This window comes from Strongylocentrotus purpuratus, unplaced genomic scaffold (genome assembly GCF_000002235.5).
Source record: "Strongylocentrotus purpuratus isolate Spur 01 unplaced genomic scaffold, Spur_5.0 spur5_scaffold_21, whole genome shotgun sequence".
Taxonomy (NCBI): domain Eukaryota; kingdom Metazoa; phylum Echinodermata; class Echinoidea; order Camarodonta; family Strongylocentrotidae; genus Strongylocentrotus; species Strongylocentrotus purpuratus.
Window position 1 is genome coordinate 3,658,211 of NW_022145607.1, and position 22,825 is coordinate 3,681,035.

At 38.2% G+C, this 22,825-nt stretch overlaps 1 protein-coding gene across 4 annotated transcripts in view; it reads left to right on the forward strand.

Moving 5' to 3' along the window:
- Positions 1–22,825, forward strand: part of LOC590418 (dynein heavy chain 5, axonemal) — a 75,861-nt gene that overhangs the window by 46,432 nt on the left and 6,604 nt on the right. For all 4 annotated transcript variants that reach the window (XM_030995213.1, XM_030995210.1, XM_030995212.1 and 1 more), the window contains 27 exons: positions 469–711; positions 1,670–1,822; positions 2,454–2,594; positions 3,116–3,209; positions 5,171–5,319; positions 5,947–6,101; positions 6,589–6,742; positions 7,393–7,557; positions 8,255–8,443; positions 9,119–9,275; positions 9,527–9,732; positions 10,233–10,502; positions 11,157–11,345; positions 12,000–12,137; positions 13,241–13,368; positions 14,452–14,581; positions 15,377–15,571; positions 16,526–16,681; positions 17,316–17,498; positions 18,006–18,249; positions 18,885–18,999; positions 19,458–19,648; positions 20,259–20,566; positions 20,916–21,051; positions 21,368–21,507; positions 21,890–22,054; positions 22,555–22,749. In XM_030995213.1, the coding sequence (XP_030851073.1) occupies positions 469–711; positions 1,670–1,822; positions 2,454–2,594; positions 3,116–3,209; positions 5,171–5,319; positions 5,947–6,101; positions 6,589–6,742; positions 7,393–7,557; positions 8,255–8,443; positions 9,119–9,275; positions 9,527–9,732; positions 10,233–10,502; positions 11,157–11,345; positions 12,000–12,137; positions 13,241–13,368; positions 14,452–14,581; positions 15,377–15,571; positions 16,526–16,681; positions 17,316–17,498; positions 18,006–18,249; positions 18,885–18,999; positions 19,458–19,648; positions 20,259–20,566; positions 20,916–21,051; positions 21,368–21,507; positions 21,890–22,054; positions 22,555–22,749 (4,689 nt within the window). The remainder of the gene's footprint in view (positions 1–468; positions 712–1,669; positions 1,823–2,453; positions 2,595–3,115; positions 3,210–5,170; positions 5,320–5,946; positions 6,102–6,588; positions 6,743–7,392; positions 7,558–8,254; positions 8,444–9,118; positions 9,276–9,526; positions 9,733–10,232; positions 10,503–11,156; positions 11,346–11,999; positions 12,138–13,240; positions 13,369–14,451; positions 14,582–15,376; positions 15,572–16,525; positions 16,682–17,315; positions 17,499–18,005; positions 18,250–18,884; positions 19,000–19,457; positions 19,649–20,258; positions 20,567–20,915; positions 21,052–21,367; positions 21,508–21,889; positions 22,055–22,554; positions 22,750–22,825) is intronic.

Here is a 22,825-nt window from a genome sequence, read left to right on the forward strand (position 1 = left end):
AGAGAATATCAATACATCTTAAATACAATCATAGTTTTTCAAGTTTGAATAATTGAATGGAAGAGGAAGTGGAAAATAAAATGCATCATGTCAATTGATGTCTAGATACAAGAAGAATAATGGCGTAAAAATAATAAATTAGGAGTGGGGGAGGGCAAGAGAAGGCTTAAAGGGGGGCCCTATTAACGTTTTTTAGGATTTAATATTGAGGTTTCCTCCCTAATATTCCTTTCTTTTCTGCTAATTATGCATCAAAATTGGAAAGGTGTTACTTTATCAAAGTTAGAAAAGAAATGTGTGCAAACTGAAAGGAGAATCCTCAAGCATTGAAAGGTATATACAGTTAACAACTACATTATTCATACCTTTACCAAGTATTGTTATTTTAGATGTATGTGAAAAATTAATTTGGCCCGTTTTATGTTTCTTGAAAATATGACATATGAACATGTACATTTGATCCTTCAGATCACCAATGAGATCGTTCGTCAGTTGATGGGAACCCGAGGTTTCTACAGTCTTGATAAGCCTGGTGAGTTCACCAGTATTGTTGACATCCAGTTCTTAGCAGCCATGATCCAACCAGGAGGAGGGCGTAACGACATCCCTCAACGTCTCAAGAGACAGTACAACGTCTTCAACTGCACGCTGCCCTCCAACAACTCCATTGATAAGATCTTCAGTACTGTAGGAACAGGACACTACTGCAAGGTAAGGGCATGATTCTTCCACACTTGGAACAAGGGCACATTCCTTACAACAGGTATTTTGAAATGTGAGGATGATGATGATGATTCACAGCGTTTGTTTGGCGCCATCTATCTGTTTTAAAAAACATTCAAGGGTGCGAGCTCCTCCAATAAAGTTAGCATTTAAATGTCTGAAAGAAGAGGAGGCCGTAAGACCAAGTGATCAAAAATATAATGTTATTACTGTGATCTTTATAAATGTCTTAGGAGGCAATACTGGTAACCCATCTAAAGCAGTTCAATAGATTTCTTCTTGTTATAGAAATAAAGAATCCGTGATTCAAACAGATTGTACTACAGTGACACTTGAACGTGAAGACCACTTAAGGGAAACAACAAACTTGGTCTTCATAGGCAGGTGGTTTTTCATTACAGGTGTAAAGTAGTTTTGACATTATTCCTAGCATACTTGATTTGGCCTACAGCACCGATTCTGAGGTTTCTATTAATGACCCTATGAGACTGTTTTCCTGGTTTATTTATAAAGCATTAAAGAGTAAATGCTTCAGTTGTATCCCTTGATTTAATATTCCTAGCCTAAATACCTTTGGAAGTAGGCATTTAAAGTTATTGATACACATGTTTAGTGGCGCTGTACAGCAATTAGACAAACATAGACAAGCAAAGGACTCTTCTGGGTCAAATTGATCTTTTCTTGATGTCCAAAATTTCAACAAATTGGATTTAAAGCTATTTAGTGACTTGCTCTCCACAACAACAGAGGAGAGATTGTTCCATTCATTGATACATCTCTGAGAAAAGGAGCCATGTCTAAGCTTTGAGTAGACTTGCTTCTTAGCGATCTTGCATCGATGGCCACAGGTTCTACTATCAGTTGGATGGTCAAAGAAATGTGCTGGATCCAGTTCATCTAGGCCATGCATTATATTTTCTACTTGCTTTCTATTGTATGCATGCAGGAGCGTGAGTTTATTGATGAGGTTTGTCAGCTAGCGTCCAGCCTAGTCTCCTGCACCAGGAAGCTCTGGCAGAGGACTAAGATCAAGATGTTGCCTACCCCAGCAAAGTTCCATTACATCTTCAATCTTCGGGATCTCAGTAGGATCTGGGAGGTGAGTTCACTTATTATTATGATTATTATTTATAGGCCAATCATAAAAGCACAATACAATGACATTTTGACAGATACATAAACAAAACAAGAGTAAAGGGGGAGGGAGCAACGTGTTGGCCAGGGCTCACAAAAGTGAAATTCAACACTATTACCCAGAGGCATGTGAGCCCTCAAGTTATTGGAGAAAGGTTTTTTTTAAATTTTTTTTTTTACTGTGAACATGTATTCATCTTTACATCTACATTGTCTATAGTTTATTTTGAGTTGTCCCCTGTAATGAATATAGTGGTTATTGTTTAGATTTTGTTTACAAAATATGGAATCATTCTCCCCCAAAATGACTTTTTTGTTTTTGTATAATATAAGTTGTTGTATTTTTCACCTGAAGTCAACATGGCAAGCTTTATTTTGTCTATGTATATCATTTGTTAGTATTATTATTCCTACTCTGAAAGAAAATCTATCTTAGCTTAGGGTATGTTGACATATTTATCTGTATGTATTATTTTGTGTATGAATTGAACAGTACTCCTGAAATAATATCTCTATGCTGTCTATGTTTTAAGTTTATCAAGGAGTTCTTCCTCTTAAATTGGAACTATACTTACCTTTACTTTGTCTTTGTACAGGGAATGTTGAACAGTGATGCTGCAGTGGTCAGCAGTCCTGCTATCCTACTTGGTCTGTGGAAGCATGAATGCACACGTGTGATCGCTGATAGATTCGTCAGCCAAGACGATAAGGACTGGTTTGAGAAGACTATCAAACATGTGAGTTTAGTTTCTTTATCATGAAGTCGTTCAGTAGTGTCCTGTGCAATATGGCATAATGGTGACAAATGACACTAACTTATTTGATGCAAACTGAGCAGTCTTTGAATGTTATTTTCAAACGATGAAATACTTTGTATTTATATAATGAGCAGCACACTGGTCCACCCTCTTGAGCTTGTACATTACAATGCTCCGTTGGAATGTCTGATCTAATAACATCAAGTTTGTAGGTATCATCGAATGTACACAATGCTCTGCCATGTGAATGTTAATCAGAGAGGTAACTTACGGAAGAGTGAAAGAAAATACTTAGAATTGAGATATTTATGATGATTGCACCTCTGTTACTGACTCTTAGTGTCATGATTTACCTGAATACCAATCATCAAATTAATTAGAATATGATTTCAGTAAGATCTAGGTTGAGAGACAGAATTTTCTTTGAATGCTCCAGTTGTGAAGAGAACAATCTCTACAACATGGTAACATTTCTTTGCTGTTGCTTGTTTCATGAATAGACGATTGAAGAAGATCTAGGAACCTCCTTCGCAGAACAGCTGCCTAAGGAACCGTTGTTTGTTGACTTCATGCGTGATGCTCCAGAAATCACAGGTAAAGGATTGAGTTTGAGCATTTTTACATTGAACAAGATACTGGAAGTGTCTCCAAGATAGCATATACAGTGGAACCTGTCTATAAAGACCATCCAAGGGAGACAAGAAAAGTGGTGTTTGTAGGCAGGTGGTCTTTGCAGACAGGTTCCTTAGTACATGTTTCATTGGAAACAAAAAATGTGGTCTTTGTAGACAGGTGGTCGCTTAACCATGTTTGACTGTACTATGCATGAATGCCGTCTCTGGAAGCTAGTGGTGAGAAACAATGAAATAGCACAAGTGCTAATCAGGTAATGAATAATCAAGCAATACTTTCCAAATTTCTATGAAGCACTAGGGACTATTTATAAATGGTACAATTCTACCTCATGAAGAGAGAGTCTGACATTGTTAATAACAGTAGAAATATATAACTTAATTGCAATTACTTATAACAAGGTATGATAATAGGTATTAATGCTGTTTATTTTGATGAAAGAAAAAGAAAGAAAAACATATGTTAGGTATCCAGTAATCTAACAACATCTACCAATTTTCAAATCCTGCACTGATAATTTAGTTTACCATTAAAAATCCATTAGTAATCCTTTATGAAGACATTTCGTATCTTAGAGGCATCATTTTAACACAATACTTGTAATCTCTTGTTCTCCTTTAAATGATTGTAAGTATGATTTGGTGTCTCTTGATGTTCTTCGCAATATCTGGATAAAATCACTTTCATGTATAACTCATGATTTTCTTGTGCATGAACTTTTTAAATACTCTTCATGCTTTTCTGATTTTATAATCCTTAGTTCAAATGTATATTTACAATAGTTATCACACAAATTGTACACTATCACTAAATCTAAGTTATGAGATTTTCATATTCTTGGTAATGTCAACCATTTTCTTATCCTGTCAATAGCAATGTTATATTTTCTTCAGTCATAAAATTGATAGGCAAGCACAGTGAATTAGGGCATGATTTTTATATGTAGGATAGGGTGGGGACAGATACTAGTTGTAGATATGAGTAGAATCGTGGTGCAGTGATCTTCTTTTCTGACACAGAGACATGTTTCATTTTTGTATAAGCTGAGTCGTGATGTAAAGAAATTTTACTTGTTATTCCTAATTGTGAATGTTATCTTTTATTTCAATTCTGTACATTGATGAAGAACAATAATATCATCTTTTATTTCTCACATTGATATCACATCATTTACCTTGAAGCATGCCTCTGTGTTTGTCTACTCAAGTCATCAAAAAATTATGTTTCTTTCAATAAGTACCGTGTAATGTGCTTAGACTTTTCTGTAGATTACAGATTCTGCATCACTGTGAGATTTTATGTAGTCATATCCTGATTATTGTCTTTTTTAAATTGGCTGAAGTTTGTTCACGAAAAATATTCATACAAAAAATCAGTCCCTTGGTTGACATTAAATGTACTGTATCTTACAATACAGATTTCCTTTGAATTTTTGTGCCATTACAAATTTTTATTTTTCATATTTTTTTATTTTCAGTATAGTGAAACATTTGATAGAATTTGTACGTTTCCTACTAATTTGTAGGTGCCAATTGGATTTCCTAGGTATTTCTTTATATGATTTTTTTAATTCCTCCTGAATGAACTTGTGTTTTTTGATGCCCTAGTCAATAAAGTATCATTAAAAAGAAAGTACTTATTGAAGGAATGTGTAAAATACATAAATTTGAATTAAACTCCAAATTTGCTTGTAAATAAATACATGTATTATTTGGGTAATAACAAGATTTATCTGCATGGAACATTGGCATAAAATAGTACCAACTGATCTGTGTGTTATACAGAATGTGAAGTGCTACGTGTCATTTTAAAAGTTTCACAATGGTAGTTAATTACCACCTTGAGTCTGCATTGAGTGGTTGCTATGCACATGTTTAACCGTAGAGTAATCCTATTCTCATGATATGATTTTGAATACCCAGGTGAAGAGCCCGATGATGCGGACCTGGACGCTCCTAAGATCTATGAACCAATCCCAAACCTGGAAGCCTTGGCTGCCAGACTTACAACCTTCCAAGAACTCTACAATGAGAATGTCCGAGGTGCTAAGATGGACTTGGTATTCTTCAAGGTAAGATCTATTCTTTTTACAAATTATTATTGGGGGTAGTCCTCGACAAATCATTTTTTGATTATTGACTACCCCTTCTTAATTTGCTGATTTTTTTTCTTTAAAAAAAATAAATTGCTCCATATCAAGTTGTTTTTTATATGCTGTACATGTTCTATTATTGTATTGTATGTATGTATTTTATTTTATGTATTTTCCTATGTTTGGCATTTGTGGAGAAATAAATTGGATTGAAATTGAATTGAATTGAATCTTCTCAATGTCTGACTGACTGCCTTTTGCATTACTTCCCTTGGATAGATATGTTTCTTTGAAACTGTACATAAAGACCAATCCAGGATGATGAGAAAAGTTGTCTTTATTGGCAGGTGGTCTTTCTTTTAGGACATATTTCAAAGAGGAAAATTGTTCAAGGGAAAAAAATGGTGGTCTTTTTATAACGATGAATGCTAAAGCAGGTCTGACAATACCATTATTAATATGGCTGTACATTTTTTCTTTCAGGATGCTATGTGCCATCTCTCGCACTCTACCCATTAACATTATTTGTTGTACATTGTTATTTTTTTCTCCAGGATGCTCTACCCATTATCATTATTTGTTGTACATTGTTATTTTTTTCTCCAGGATGCTATGTGCCATCTCCTGAAGATCTCTCGTGTGATCAGGACTAAGAGAGGTAATGCTCTCTTGGTTGGTGTGGGTGGTTCTGGTAAACAGAGCTTGACAAAGCTAGCTTCTTACATCGCAGGATATAAGAGCTTCCAGATCACTCTTAGCAGGTATGAACTAGATGCTAATTGGAAGAACATGTACATGTGAAGAAGCAATAGGCTTGTATTATAGCCCCACTGCAGTACTCAATTGCTCTAGGATTTATTCCATCTGAAGGTTTAGGGGTAAGAAGTAAGGTTTGAAACAAAATTCTGGATGTAGCTCATGCTGCAATGATAATTATAAACCTTTAGGTCAGTCAGTAACTCCATGACTTGTACGAGCCGATCGCCTGTCTGATTATCAAAATATTTATGATTGGAAATCGAAATTTAAAAATTCTCTTTCCTAACAGTTTTTTTAACACTACAGTCTATTGGGGAAAACTGGACACTCAAAGATTTTTACTTTTTTGAGGCACTTCATGATCATTTTGAAATAAGTTTTTTAGGGCTTCAATATTACACCAAGACACTGGTAACACGTAGGGCCATGTATCGCAGATTTAAAATTGTTAAACGATGTTTTTAATGTTGTTGTAATGTATTTTCATAGGTCATACAACGTGTCTAACCTTATGGAAGATCTGAAGTACCTGTACCGTGTAGCAGGACAGCAGGGGCAGGGCATCACATTCATCTTCACTGATAATGAGATTAAGGATGAAGCGTTCTTAGAATACATGAACAACGTCATCGCATCAGGAGAGGTAATTAGTCTGATGATGGTGATAGTGGTGGTGGTGGTGGTGGTGGTGGTGATGATGACGATGATGATGATGATGATGATGATGATGATGATGATGATGATGATGATGATAAAGATGATGTTGATGATAAAGATGATGATGATGATGGTGATGGTGATGATGATGATGGTGGTGGTGATGATGATGATGATGATGATGATGATGATGGTGATGATGGTGGTGGTAGTGATGATAATGATGATGATGATGATGATGATGGTGATGATGGTGGTGGTGGTGGTGGTGATGATGATGATGATGATGATGATGATGATGATGATGATGAGATGAAACAAGCAATCTTACAGTAGATGGATTACTTTGAGTTGCAAAATATTACCAAACAACAAAAATTTTATGGAAATAATAGTTAATGAAAAGCACAGTTCCCATCTATATTATCCTTAGAGCTACTGTTCAAATTTGTTTTGTCATGTGCTCATATCCTCTAAGATATCAAATATTACTAATCATTTCAATTTGTGTTACTATATTTCACTTTGTGTTACTACATTTCACAAGCGCATTACAATTGTTGCGCATAGAGATGGCAATGTGTGATGTGCAATTATATGAGCATACTGTGACTAACGCCATCTTGAATCCCTCAGGTGTCCAATCTCTTTGCTCGTGATGAGATTGATGAGATCACTGGTGAACTCATCTCTGCCATGAAGAAGGAGTATCCCAGACGTCCACCGACCAATGAGAACCTCTATGATTACTTCCTGATGCGTGTGAGAAACAACCTTCACGTCGTCCTTTGTTTCTCTCCGGTAAGTCCTGGGTCCCGTTTCACAAAGCCTTTTTTCAAAGACAAATGACAAAAATCAGTGACAAATCTGTTGATAACCAATCAGAAGCAAGAATTTCAGTAGCTTATAACAAAAACTGTCATTTGTCACTGATGACAAGTTTTGTGAAACGTCCTCATTTGCAAACAGTGATATTAATGTTGTTCTACCAAGTAAAAAGAGAACCCATTCAAGTCCATGAGCTTTAATCCTTATATTTTGTTTGTCAAGACTGTTAGTATATTTTTCATTTGTATTATTTATTTTGGTTGATATTACATACCTTTATACAAAAAAATTAGAAACAATCAGGATTTTAGTTGGCATATTGTTTTAACTCCTTTTAAGTTAAACAACAGGATTGCGGGTGCACCAAGTGTGAGAGAGGGAGGATTGAGGATTCCTGAAAAGGACTCTCTGTAATCTTTCTTGAGGGTGTGTAGTCCTGAAAAGTACTCCTGTTAAGTTGTCTAAAGTTTTGGAAATAAGAAAAAGAAATAGAATGTGAAAATATTGTCTACATAAAATGTAGAAAGTATGGTAGAGGTTTTATGGATAGATAGCACACTCGTACTTTCTTTTCTGTCAGAGATTGTGAGGGAAATGCTATAAATTCATTCTTGTCATCGAAGTGCAGTCAATAAACTCCAGCATCTTTTTTTTCTCTTGTCAATAAAAGGTTGGTGAAAAGTTCCGCAACCGCTCGTTGAAGTTCCCTGGTTTGTTCTCTGGCTGTACCATGGACTGGTTCAGTCAATGGCCCAAGGATGCTCTGATTGCTGTGGCTCAGCATTTCCTTTCCGTCTTCCCTATTGCTTGCACAGACACAGTCAAGAAGAGCGTTGTCAACACCATGGGTGTCTTCCAGGTAAGAAAACATGGCGCAGCCTTTCCATGCTTCCTTTTGATTTGTTTAAAGATCATCTGCACTAGTTTGGCCAGGGGGGATTAGACCTCCCTGCAAGGTCATTGAAAGGTGGTTATCTCATCGAATCAGCTCTCAATTAACATAAGAAAAATTGGATCATGGGGGACCAACAGGCACCGAGTAGGCATTGGTTCCTATATAGAGGGCGCAAGTAGCTATAAGTAGTAGAGTGGGGCTTTAAACTAACACTATCAAGAGGAGCATTGTCACTGCTTTTAATATCTTCCAGGTACTATCATGAAGTACTTGTCCATGAATGTTATTATATATATTTATTAGTATAAATGGCCAGACAAAGACAGAATGCCCCATGTGCTCTTATATTTCTCGGAGGCCAAAGGCGGAAGATGAATTATTGTATCTTTAGAGAAATTAATTCTCAGATTAGAGGAGGGTATTGTTTACTGGAACAAATTTAGTCATGCACTATTTGTATATTTGGCATATGTATCAACTCATGCTTTGCGTCTATTCTGCCATTAGGCCTGGGGAGGGGGACAGTCAGGGGAGGGGAAACATGCTTTGTTTATGCTGTATGGACACAAGTAGGGTACTGACAAAGTCATTCGCAAATTCTGTACAATTTATCATATTCCTTGGTTAAAATCCCACCAGGATCTGGTGGCTGAGACGTGCGGCGAATACTTCCAACGTTTCCGTCGCCAGACTCACGTGACGCCCAAGTCCTACTTGTCTTTCATCGATGGCTACAAGAAGATTTATTCCGAGAAGAAAGCTGACATTGGGCTGCTAGCTGACAGAATGAAGACTGGTAATTAAGACCTTGCTTTTTATTGATGCATGCTTGAAAATTTTGTTTTAAATGTATTGATTACCTCTATAACAGGAACTGATTTTCTCCTGGCTATACTTCAACACTAGTTTATTGTATTTCTTAGTTCCTTTATTATTTCTTGTTGTGTTTAATCATTGCGTTGAAATCAAATGTATGTATATCATAAAGTGAACTTAATTGAAGATGTTAACCGAGGAAGTTGTCTTTTGCATCATTGTCTTGTTTAGGTTTGAATAAGCTTGTGGAAGCCACGACATCTGTCAATGAACTCAGCAAGGAGCTTGCAGTGAAGGAGAAAGAGCTGGCCATAGCCTCTAAGAAGGCCGATACTGTGCTGGCCGAGGTGACCGTAAGTGCTACGGCCGCTGAGAAGGTCAAGGCTCAAGTTCAGAAGGTCAAAGACAAAGCCCAGGCTATTGTGGATGAAATCAATGTAAGTTGATCTGTGTAACCAACATGCAATCTTATCCCTCATTCAACTATGGTGTGGTAGACAGACTGCCTTAAAATAATATAGTGAGCTTGTGTTGGATAGAAAGTAAATATTAGATACAGGATGTACAAAACATGATGCAGAAAAAAATATTTTGCAAAATCAGAAACTGGGCATTCTAGATTGGTACTTAAGCAAATTAGTGAGTGGTCCTGGGGGTGTTTCACAAAACCCTTTTTCAATGACAAATGACAAAAATCAGTGACAAATCTTCTGATAACCAATCAGAAGCAAGAATTTCACTATCTTAGTTTTGTGAACCCCCCCCCCCCCCCCAAGTATTGTGAAAGATTTTACAAAAGTTACTTGCCATAAAACTTGTACAACCAATACGTAAAAGTTTCTGTGTCTAAAGTAAATGTTACCAATTTACATGAAGCTGCAAAGCATTGTTTTGTTTTGGGAATTCATGGTTTATTATTTGACTCCTCCCCCATTAGGTTGACAAGGGGGCAGCAATGATTAAGCTAGATGCTGCTAAGCCAGCCTTGGCCCAAGCTGAAGCATCACTCAACACCATCAAAGCAGCTCACATCTCCACCGTGCGTAAGCTGGCTAAGCCACCTCATCTTATCATGCGTATCATGGACTGTGTCTTGCTCCTCTTCCAACGTCGTCTTGATGGCATCTCTCTAGATCCTGAGAGACCTTGTCCTAAACCATCTTGGGGTGACGCCTTGCGTCTCATGGGAAGCAGCAGCTTCATGCAGGTGGGTTCAACGTACACTCTCTAGCTACATCAATATTCATCCAACTTCTACAATTTCTTGTACAAAGTAGAAAATAATGATATACCGGTACTTGAATGTGTGAGCTGTACCATTACATGGATGTTCATTCAATTGACTTTCAGCTGAAAGTGTGCGAGTTGAAATCCTTGAAAAGCAAGGAAGAAACAAAGCAAGGATATTACTTTCCTGTAGCTCAGCCCCTTGTCTGATTCTCTTATGCCTATGCACACAGAATGAGTTATGCCTTCACAAGTACCCACATCCCCTTATTAAACTTTTTCATGTTTGTCATGTGTATTTACAGGACATTGTGGTCCATGATATAATTACAATGAAAAGATCTCAACCCATTTTGGATGTAATGGCATGCACATTCCTTGTGTGTCTATTAAGTGGACTGATGAATTTCCTGATGCACACTGCTGAATGCAAACAATGAATCCCACTGAAATGTTGCAATCTGGACAATAAATCAGAATGAAAAGAATACCATCATTTCCCAGATTGATGACATGTTTATATCATGTATATGTGTGTGAGTAACATCATAGTTATATCTTGTATGTGTGTGTTCTTGAGTACCCTCGATTCACACAGAAACTCCATGTTTATATCTTGTGTGTGTGTGACTAGACCCTGATGAACTTCCCGAAGGACACCATTAACGAGGAGACGGTAGAGCTCATGCAACCCTACCTAAGGATGGAAGATTACAACCTGGAGTCAGCCAAGCGTGTCTGTGGTGACGTAGCTGGTCTCGCCTCCTGGACTGAAGCTATGGCTTTCTTCTATGGCATCAACAAGGAGGTTCTGCCACTCAAGGTTAGATCTTGAGAGAAAGTGATTCCACCATCTGATTGTAGACCAAGAAAAGGGCATAACAGGAATAGGAATCATGTAGATCAAGTACAAAGCTTGACAAAGATACACAAAAATAGAGAGCTTTTAGAGTAAGAACTAAGCACTGCAGAAAACAGAAAACTTGCATAGCTACAACAGAGCCCTGCGAAATAAATAAAGAAAAAAATGCGCGGGCAAAGCTTAATTTGAGGAAAAGATGAAAATTGATTGAAAAGATACCAAGTTGGTATCCTCGTGTTATCGTTATTGATGTTGTTATAATGTATTTGTAATCACCTCTATGTATTAAATGGCAAAGTATGTATTAAATGGCTATCTCCCTTATTAGTGTCTCCTGGTATAATTGATGTCAGATGTGCATTGTGAACTACACAGGTCTCCCTTTTTCTATCTTACAAAGAGTGTGGAGGATTGTTATTGAGAAAGTCGAGTCGTACAGTGTATGTGCCTTTCAGGTTAATTACAAGCATCTAATTGCTTTCACAGCACTTTGGTAGAAACTCAACAATGAACATTATGAAGATGATCTGTAAAGCGCTTTAAGAGGGCCTTCGGTCCTGAAAAGTGCTATATAAGAATTAGCTATTATTATTATTATTATCTGTTGTTCCTTAGGCTAACTTGGTTGTCCAGGAAGCAAGGTTGACCAAAGCTAATGCATCACTGGCTGAAGCTCAAGCACAGCTAGATGAGAAACAGAGAGAGTTGGACTTTGTACAGGCCAAGTTTGATGCTGCCATGTCGGAGAAACAGGTAAGGGAAATTCTCCTCTGGGGTATTTTTTTAAAGCCTCACTGCACTACTTATAGCTACTTGCGCCCCCTATATAGCAAACTATCCTAATCGGTGCCTGTTGGTCCCCCATGATTCTTATATTAATTGAGAGCTGACATGATGAGATAACTACCTGTCCGTGACCTTGCAGGGAGGTGTAATCCCCCTGGCCAAACTAGTGCCGACAGGCTTTAAAGGCAGCATACATGTAGCTTGACAGTTCGCCTCTTGTCAGTTAAATTCAAAGTTTCTGTTTATGAAAAGTAAACTTTCCAACAGATTTTACGGGCGAACAGGCAATGAAATTGGATCATATCAAGGTATTATAATATCAGTAATACTGGTTCAAGGGTGTTCCTCTTTTTCAAAACCTTCCCAGGTGTTGTGTCCTTGCCGTGCATGATAGAATGTCATATCTTGTATTCATTGGTCAACCAACCTGTCTGGAGCCTGTTTCTCAAAGCCTTTTTGCAATGACAAATGACAAAAATCAATGGCAAATCTGATGATAACCAATCAGAAGCAAAGATTTCAGTAGCTTATAATGGCACAGTCACACGGCCACTTACGGTAGCTGCGGATGCTTACGGATAAAAGTCCGTAAGCATCCGCAAGGATCCGTATCATCCGTAAGCATCCGTATCCATCCGTAATTCAATCCGCAGGATCCGCAGACATACGCAGATCCGCAGCGGAATTTTGAAAATCTCAAAATTTTGCTGCGGATGAAATATACGTAAGCATCCGCAGAATATACGTTATCCATACGTAAAATACGTTATCCAAATATACGCAGGCATCCGCAGGTCCGTAACATGGCCGTGTGACTGTAGCATAACAAAAACTATCATTTGTCACTGATGACATGTTCTGTGAAAAGCCCCCCTGGATGTGCTGTGAACTTTCTAAGAAGTTCAGAATCACACAAATGCAGTTTTAGTTGATAGTCTCTCTTTGCAATCGATAAAGAAAATCCTGGTTTCCCCATGACATAAATCTGTATGATAACATCATTTTGACTCAATTGACTTGAAATTATTATGATCCGATATAACTGATATACACCTGCTTGCCCCCACTAGGCTCTGTTGGATGATGCAGAGAGCTGTCGTCGTAAGATGAACAATGCCACTGCTTTGATCAGTGGTCTGGGAGGGGAGAAGGTTCGTTGGACGGAAGCCAGCAAGAGATTTGAAGATCAGATCAACAGGTATGTACAAGACACTTCTCTCCTCTCCAAATGAAACTGGATGCTGTCAGCGTACATTATTTTGCCTTCACTCAGAGTAGTGCATAGACTTGGCTCATGATCTCTGGAACTCCAGTAGTACCTTTCAATCATAAAACAAAATTAGGGATGCCAGTTTTCAGGCAATAGTCTGAATTCAGGCCCTGGTGAGTTGTTTTCAGACCATAGTTTAGGCTTTTTTATGTACAAAATTGCTCATTTTAGGTGATTTTCAGGCCCTCTGATCATTCTAACTGGCATCCCTGCAAAATACACAGAGGTGTTCACAGATATAGTGGATAAGTCACTATACTGTGTATCCCAAAGATTGATATCCCTGTTATGGCACAAACTTCCTCTGGCATTACAACAATCTAGATAAGACACACTCTAACCCAAGTGAGGCAAATTGGTAACCTGTCGGGAGAAAATCCTTAGCTGCCCCTGTGCATTATCACTGCAGTGGGGCTAGAACTGATGTGTTCATTTCTTAAGCACTTTAGAATAGCATAGGGTCCATGTTTCGTTGGTGATATATTAGTGATGATATGATAACATGGCCCGTTGCATAAAACTTACCGTTGATGTTAACTTTGACAGGGCTCAACAGCCAATCAAAATCAAGGTTTCCATGGTAGTTACCATTGATGGCAAAGTGACCATCAATGGTAAGTTTTGTGCAACGGGACCATGGTCACTTTTTACCCAAGGTAGCCTCATCAGTAGTAACGCTGATTTTCCATAGCGCACTTTTAATCATATTTTTATGTATCAAACAAGAATGCAAGGGTTCAGTGACACAAAGACGCATCTCCATATTTTGCCAAAATGATTATTTGATATCAAAATGTTCAGAAAAATGTGGGCTTTCCAGGAAACACAAAGACTTAACTCCACCCAACACCCCATTGAAGTCAATGGCTAGTGAAATATTGACTTAGGGCCCAAGTGCTTAGTGACACATCAACCACTTTTTCTCAAAATGACCAAAATGGAGTCGTGTCTTTGTGTCACTGACCCCTCGACTGGATCTTGATCGATTGTGCTATTGTTTATCCCTTGTAGGTTGGTAGGTGATGTATTGCTTGGTACTGGTTTCCTGTCCTACTCTGGGCCATTCAACCAGGAGTTCAGAAACCTTCTCATCAGGAACTGGAAGAGAGAGATGGCATCCAATAAGATCCCATACAGTGATGTGAGTATCAAAATACAGTGAAACCTGTCTATAAAGACCACCCAAGGGAGACAAGAAAAGTGGTCTTTATAGGCAGGTGGTCTTATGTACAGGTTCCTTTAGTACATGTTGCAATGAGAAACCATTTTCAAGGGAAACAAAAAATGTCTTTGTAGGCAGGTGGTCTTTCTATACAGGTGGTCACCAAAGCAGGTTTGACTGTACCAATAACAGACAGCCTACCTGTAGCACAGTTAACGCTCTTCTCATGCTCAGCACGCAATACCAAGTTTAGTCTACATGTACATAGCATGTAACACCGGTGGAAAACAAATTTCTGTTATTGTATATGGACATTTTTTTTCTGTTATTGCGTATGGGAAAAAAATCTTGTATCTTTAATCTGAGAAACATGTAACAAAAGATTACAATCTGGTACTATCATACATGGTGCATTTTGTCAGAATTCAGGCATGTTACTTTCCAGGCTTTTGCTTGATTTCAGGCACTATGAACTTAATTATTTCAGGATTTTTCAGGCTTGTTACTGTACACAAATGTTTAAAGCTCCAAAATGTACAGGTCTCTTTTAGGCTTTCGTTAAAAACCAGTTAAACTGACTTGGTAAGCAAGAAGTTGACTTTAACAAAGTCAAATATTTTTATTCTGAAGACAGTCCTCTAAAGTCTTCTACACAGAGTTACATGGACACATGGACACACTTTTACAGTGGCTTCCTTTCTGTTGAAGCTAATGTGTTGTCTTATATACCGGTAGTGAACGAAATGTGTAATCCTGATCTGTTTTGTGTTGTAGGAGCTGAATCTGACGTCTCTGTTGGTTGATTCTACTACCATTGGAGAATGGAACCTTCAAGGTCTCCCCAATGATGAGCTCTCTATCCAGAACGGTATCATTGTCACCAAGGCATCCAGATTCCCACTGCTTATTGACCCTCAGGGTCAGGGCAAGACATGGATCAAGGAGAAAGAGAAGAGCAATGAACTTCAGGTCAGTCTCTCTGTCTGTCTCTCTGTCTGTCTCTCTGTCTCTCTGTCTGTCTGTCTTTTTATCTGTCTGTCTGTCTCTCTATCTGTCTGTCTGTCTCTTTCTCTGTCTGTTTGTCTGTCTCTGTCTTCTATCTCTCTGTCTATCTGTCTGTCTGTCTCTCTGTCTGTCTGTCTCTCTGTCTGTCTCTCTGTCTGTCTATCTCTTTCTCTGTCTGTCTGTCTCTGTCTCTGTCTGTCTCTCTATCTGTCTATCTCTTTGTCTCTTCCATTGAAAGCGTAAAAACATGAATGAATAGGTGAATGAAGCCAATGAATAATTTCCCATCTTGTGCTTATTTTGACATTATTAAAAAAACAGGTACACATATATCTTTGAAACTGTATGCAACAAAAGTCTACAATATACAAGTACAAACATTCATTGTATTCTATATATTCAGGTCAGGATTCAGTGAATGTAGTGCATGCATTTTGTTTTGGCTTATATAGGTGAAGTGAATTACAATTCTTACAAATTCCTGCAACTAAATGGAAGAGTAGAGGAGTATAATCCTGTCAGGACTATCAATCAATGTATATATTACATGTACATTCAAATCTATGTCAACCACACTCACTGTATACCTCTCCTCACTCTTTCAGCAACAGAGAACATCATATTCTCTTAGGTTTTCATCAGTTCCTACCTTTATCATTCCTAAATCCCGTTAGCAGGCTGGTTTAAAATCCTTTCAGTCCTTAGCCCCATGTCTCTGGAACAAACTTCCCTCATTCTTAAGAAACAGTACTTCACTAGATTTCTGAAGAAAAAAAACTGAAAACATACCTCTACAACTCCTCTTAAATTGTTGATAGACTATTAAAGAGACAGGGCCTTGTATCTTTTGGAAAAGGCGCTATATAAATCCAATTATTATTATTATTATTATATATTGATTGTCTTGGTTGTTTCTAGGTGACATCTCTGAACCACAAGTACTTCCGAACTCATCTTGAGGATGCTCTGTCCCTTGGTCGGCCTCTCCTCATTGAGGATGTAGCTGAGGAGCTGGATCCAGCCTTGGACAATGTCCTTGAGAAGAACTTCATCAAGTCAGGCTCCACTTTCAAGGTAACAACCCTTTTTGCCACACTCAACCCAGGTGATGTAATGGGTACCTGGCAGGAATTCATTCCTTAAAATGCTAGAGCGCCTTAATGGCAGCACAGCTATTAAGCCGGTGTAATAATTTCCAAATTTATTAAGACGCCTTGAGCATCCCTTGGGGTGGATATGTGCGCATTATAAATGTTATTATTTTTTTTCTTCTTCTCACATTACATACTGACTTTATGTGCTGTCACACCAACAAACTGAAAAAAGACTATCAACAGAATGGCAACAGACTGAACTAAGAAAAAAAAAGTCCTTCAAAAAGTGGTCAGTTTTGAGTCGGTATGGAGTTGTTTTGATATTGTGACTACTGCCTTAGGTGACCAATCACCCCCAAAACATTTTGCTCTCTCTGCTTGGGTTTCAATGTCAATAAAATATTAGTGTCGACAGTTATCTGCGTGGAGGGATATTGCAAGTTTATTATAAGGTAAAAGTGACATGGAGTGGACATGTCAATGCACCTGGTCAAGTCAAAATAACTTTTTATTAAATAAATGAATCAAAGAGAGTCAATTGTAAAATTATGTGTATTCCTTGTTTTTTAATCTAATACCTTGAAATATTGAAAATTCTTCTTGTGACTTGGCAGGTGAAAGTAGGAGACAAGGAGTGTGATGTAGATGGTAAGTTCATCATGTACGTCACCACCAAGCTGGCTAACCCAGCCTATACCCCTGAGATCAGTGCAAGGACGTCTATCATTGATTTCACCGTCACCATGAAAGGCCTGGAAGATCAGCTGCTGGGTATCGTCATCCTCACTGAGAAACAGGTAAATAACAGATTGCATTCAACTACTCATACTGATACTGATGTCTAACAGACCAGGGAGGTGTTCACAAAGATCCTAAGTCGATCTTACCAGATTTGGTAACATCTACAGTTAGTTTAGTAGGGAAAACATTCAAAACAATTCTCGTCTTGTTTACACCTACCTTCACATTTAATAATTAAAGGAGACTTCCAAGTATAAAAGGTGCAATCTCTTTACCTTGTAGATTTTGCTCTTTTGAATCATTGGGCAATAGAGCCAGGAGACTTTTCAATGAAAACAGTCGAAAGTATTTGAGAGTTCACAATATGTCATTTAGGAAGAGCTGTTCTCTTAAAAAGGAAAAAAAAATAAAGCATGCATGATAACCATAACACGGGGCAGTTGTCCTTGAACCATGTGTCACAGAACCAACTTACATGTAAAGGCACTTACGCTAGCATTCTAAGTATATACCTCAAGGTATCAGTTCCTCAAGCTTTGACCTCTCCCATCCTTGTGTTACAGGAGCTTGAAGCTGAGCGCACCAAGCTGATGGAGGAGGTGACAGCTAACAAACGTAAGATGCAGGAGCTTGAGGATAACCTTCTCTACCGTCTGACCAGTACAGAGGGCTCCCTGGTAGAGGATGAGAGTCTGATTGAGGTGCTGAGGGTGACTAAGATCACTGCTGAGGAGGTCAGTGAGAAACTCACCATTGCAGCTGAGACGGAGGTCCGTATCAACACTGCTCGGGAGGAGTTCAGACCTGGTAAGATCATGCAGGCCTGATAATTACCTGATTTTAAATTGGTTTTCCTGAATTTTTTATTTTTTTCCACATTTTTTTCTTTTCTTCTTCCGAATGTTACCCAGATTTTCCTCTTATTTTCCTGATATTTCCGGATTTTTCAAATTTTTCTTACTCAAAAGGGGGAAATGTTGTTAGATGCGAATTTTGTTATAGTTCTCACTATCACCCTCTGATCATGTTACTCCATGCTACATTGATGATGTCAAGTTTCAATAAGGAAATTGTTGGATACTGAAGAAATAGAAACCCTCTTGTATTGTTATTTACTGAAAAGGGAATTAATTCTTTACAATTTCTATTTTTTTATATGTTTCTCATTGTTGTTATCCATATACTGTAGATTAGGACTTAAATCATAGTTGGATATTTTGGTTTGATATAAGAACATGAAGCTTTCTAGTTCTTATGTTGGTAGGCCTCTTTATTTGTAAATGGTTATCATGTGTAAAGAGATAGATGTACATATTACAATAACAAATATTCTTAAGAGACAATTTGTTACAAATATTCCTTTCTTAATTTTACAAGCTCCAACCACTCTGCTTAAGGCTGATGTTACCGTTTCTTGTTTTCTTTGTTCTTGTTTTTTTCAGTTGCAACCCGTGGTAGTACCCTATACTTCTTGATCACTGAGATGAGTATGGTGAATGTCATGTACCAGACCTCTCTCAAACAATTCCTTGGAATCTTTGATCTCTCAATGGCAAAGTAAGTTCATCTCCCTTTCTATTCCAATTTTAATCCAATCATTGATTTATGTTTTGAAACAACAGTCCCGTATGAACGCTAAGGATAGCTGTAACTATAGATATTTCTCAAATTAGTGTCCTGCAGTATTCTGTGGAAAGCAATATCAAACGAACCTGTGCTAACCGCTTAGGGCACATTATATGTTAAGCTGACCTTCAATTTTGGTTTACTTGTGATATCCCTAGGAGCTTCTTTTCCCATTGATTTTCACCTTGAAAATGCCTTTGCCTCTGTGTTACAAGATCAGAGGGATGTTGATAACAATATTGATTGATTGATTGATTGATTGATACACCCGTTACAAAGAATGAAAAACATTATATAAATTTCAGGTAGCTGACGGTTAAATACTAAATTGCATTTAACTTAATCATACTGGGACAGTAAATATATATCTGTGCTCTTGTGATTAACAGGTCCCAGAAGAGTCCTATAACGGCCAAGCGTATTGCTAACATCATTGAGTTCATGACGTATGAGGTGTTCAAGTACACAGCCCGTGGTCTGTATGAGAATCACAAGTTCCTCTTCACGCTGCTGCTGACCCTCAAGATTGACATGCAGCTTGGCAAGGTCAAACACGATGAGTTCCAGACATTCATCAAGGGTGAGTACTTTTTGAGCACCTTCCAGGAGAGAGGGTTATAGGGTTGGTAATAAAGTAGAAACTACATTTGGAAGTTTATTTCCTACAGATCCACTGCACAAACTGTGTGGAGGATCTGTACTTGTTTCAGAGTAGATCATTACATATTTCATAGTTGATCTGTTTGTTTCAGAGTATATCATTACATATTTCATAGTGGATCTGTTTGTTTCACAATTACAGAGAGTAACTGAAGCATTTGAATTTGTTTCTTCTCTGAACATCTGTCTTTGTGTGCATCTCTCTCTCTCTTTACACCTCTTTCTGTATTTCTTTTACCTCCTCTGTCTCTGTCTCTCCGCTTCCTCACCCTCTTTGTTTTCTTTGTATCTGTCTCTCCCTATCTCTCTCCATCTCCCTTTCTCCCTCTCCCTCTCCCTCCTCTCTCCATGTTACTCTCCATCTCATTCTGTATCAACTTCTTTCTTTCCCCTTTGCCTCCCCCTTTCTCTCTCTCTCTCTCTTGACCATTGTCTGTCTCTTCAATATTGTAGCTGATTTGTAGAGTTTGTTTTATGTTGCCTTCTTGAGTTAAATGAGCCATTATTCACCTGTTTATCATACCCAATAGGTGGAGCTGCCTTGGACCTCAATGCCGTTGAAGCCAAGCCCAAGAAATGGATCCTTGACACTACCTGGCTCAATCTGGTCCAACTGAGCAAGCTTCCTCAGTTCACCCAGCTGTTAGGACAGATCGGGCGCAACGACAAGGCCTGGAAGAACTGGTTTGATGAAGATGCTCCCGAGGAATCCACCATCCCTGATGGTTACTCCACATCTCTTGATGTGTATAGGAAGCTGCTCCTGGTTAGGTCCTGGTGTCCAGACAGAGCTATCCCTCAGGCTAGGAAGTACATCGCTGATGCCATCGGTGTCAGGGTAAGCTTCCTTTAACCCGTTGACTCCTTCATTCTTACATTCCCATAGGCTTAATACAGGAACCACTCGGTTCCAGTGTGGAATGGGTTAAGTTATGCAGACAGGGTGATAAATATATCAAATTTAATATTTGTAGTATGGTTAAAGAAGAGCTTAAGAGATAGGAGATTGAAGGAGCCTTGTGATGAAAGAATCTCAATTTACGTACTGTTACTGCTTACAAATGTTGTGTTTCTGCTTTTACTTTAAGCATATAAATACATTTCTTTTGTAACACGTGCTGTCCAATGATTGCATACTTTCATCATTGTTATTTCTCAAAACACTTGATTATTTTCTCTCTGTCCAGTTTGCCGAGGGTGTTATCTTGAATCTTGAGACCATGTGGGAGGAGAGTGAGAAGAAGGCACCTCTTATCTGCTTCCTATCCATGGGATCTGATCCTACAGCCTCCATTGAATCCCTCGCTAAGAAGATGAACCTTCGTAAGTATGGCTCCTAAATATCAGAACTTGATTGGATAAGATTGAAACTGCGATACTTTCCTCTGTATACTGTGGTACCCCAAGTTTATGAAGAAAGTTTTAATGTTAAATAAAATACATGTTATGTCTTGATATCTTAAACTGTCCATTATGATTAATTTCTGTATCATCCACCTGTATGATAATAATAAATAATAATAATAACGTTACTTATAAAGCGCTTACCACCGAAGTCTCTAAGCGCTAAATTGTGTGTTAATTACTTGGTATACAAATGTGTAATCAAGAACCGAACGTCTTGCTTGTAACCTATCAGGTTGTCGTGCTATCAGCATGGGTCAAGGTCAAGAGGTCCATGCTAGACGTCTCCTGAGCTCCTTCCAGAGTGAGGGTGGCTGGGTGCTGCTGCAGAACTGCCATCTTGGTCTAGGCTTCATGGATGAACTTCTGGAAACGGTAAGAGAGTGGTTCGTTTAGGAGGATGATTTTGTGGGTGGTTGGGTGCTCCTGCAGAACTGCTATCTTTGGCTTTTATGAAGTTATGGAGATGGTGAAACATCCGTCCTTCATTTTTCATGTAGTATTTTGGGAAGATATTCAATTAATTGTTTTTCTTTGTTGACATTTAGGCCTGTTAGTGAGGCATTGTTGGCATTGACATGTAAAATTACTTCTCTAAGTAAATTATAGTTATATTTGTTGTTGCTCGTTTCTTTTGTTAAGAATTGTTAGGAGTTACATTTTTTGGTACAACAGTTCATTGGAAAGCTTTGTTTTCATAATATACGGGGTAATGTTATAGCTTCTCATTTTTCATGATGATGTATTTTGTTATTAGGTGACTTCGCCTGATCCATGTCACGATAGCTTCCGTCTGTGGATCACTACTGAGGTTCATCCCCAGTTCCCTATCAACCTTCTTCAGTCTGGTATCAAGTTCACCAATGAACCACCTCAAGGTATCAAGGCTGGTCTCAAGAGAACCTATGCTGGTGTCAGTCAGGTATGAACGATTCCTTTCAATTTCTTCAATTACAGGTTTTTTTTTGTGTGTGTGTAACCAGCAGACCAGGGGCCCATTGCACAAAACTTACCATTGATGGTAACTTTGCCATCAATGATAACTACCATGAAAACCTTGATTTTGATTCACTGTTGAGCCCTGTTACCATGGTCGTTGTCATTGATGGTAAAGTTACCATCAATGGTAAGTTTTGTGAAATGGTGCCTCTGATCTTTTCTTGGTGGATTGTAATGAAGTTATAGCAGTCTTTGTAGATTCATTAAAAAATTCATCCTCACAAGCTAGAAATATGGTAAGATATTAGATGAGTGAACAAGCATAACAAATATGATTCAGTGATAGTTTTTCTGTTTCCTTTTAAAGTAGGATGAAACACATTTGTCAGAATGTCACATACTACACGTGTATGTGCTTAATGCGGCATCAAGGAACCTTATGAACAAAGAATTGAACTTTTTGTTGTATGTTTCTATGTACAGGAGCAACTGGAGATCTCTAACCTACCCCAATGGAAGCCAGTGCTGTATGGTGTAGCCTTCCTGCACACCACGGTGCAAGAGAGGCGTAAGTTTGGTCCTCTTGGCTGGAACATCCCCTATGAGTTCAACCAAGCAGACTTTACAGCCAGCGTTCAGTTTGTCAACAACCATCTGGATGACCTGGACCCCAAGAAGGTATAGTCACCACCTCGTAGAAACACCACCTGTCTATAAAAACCAAAATTGTCCTCCCTTTAAACTGTGTTTCTCA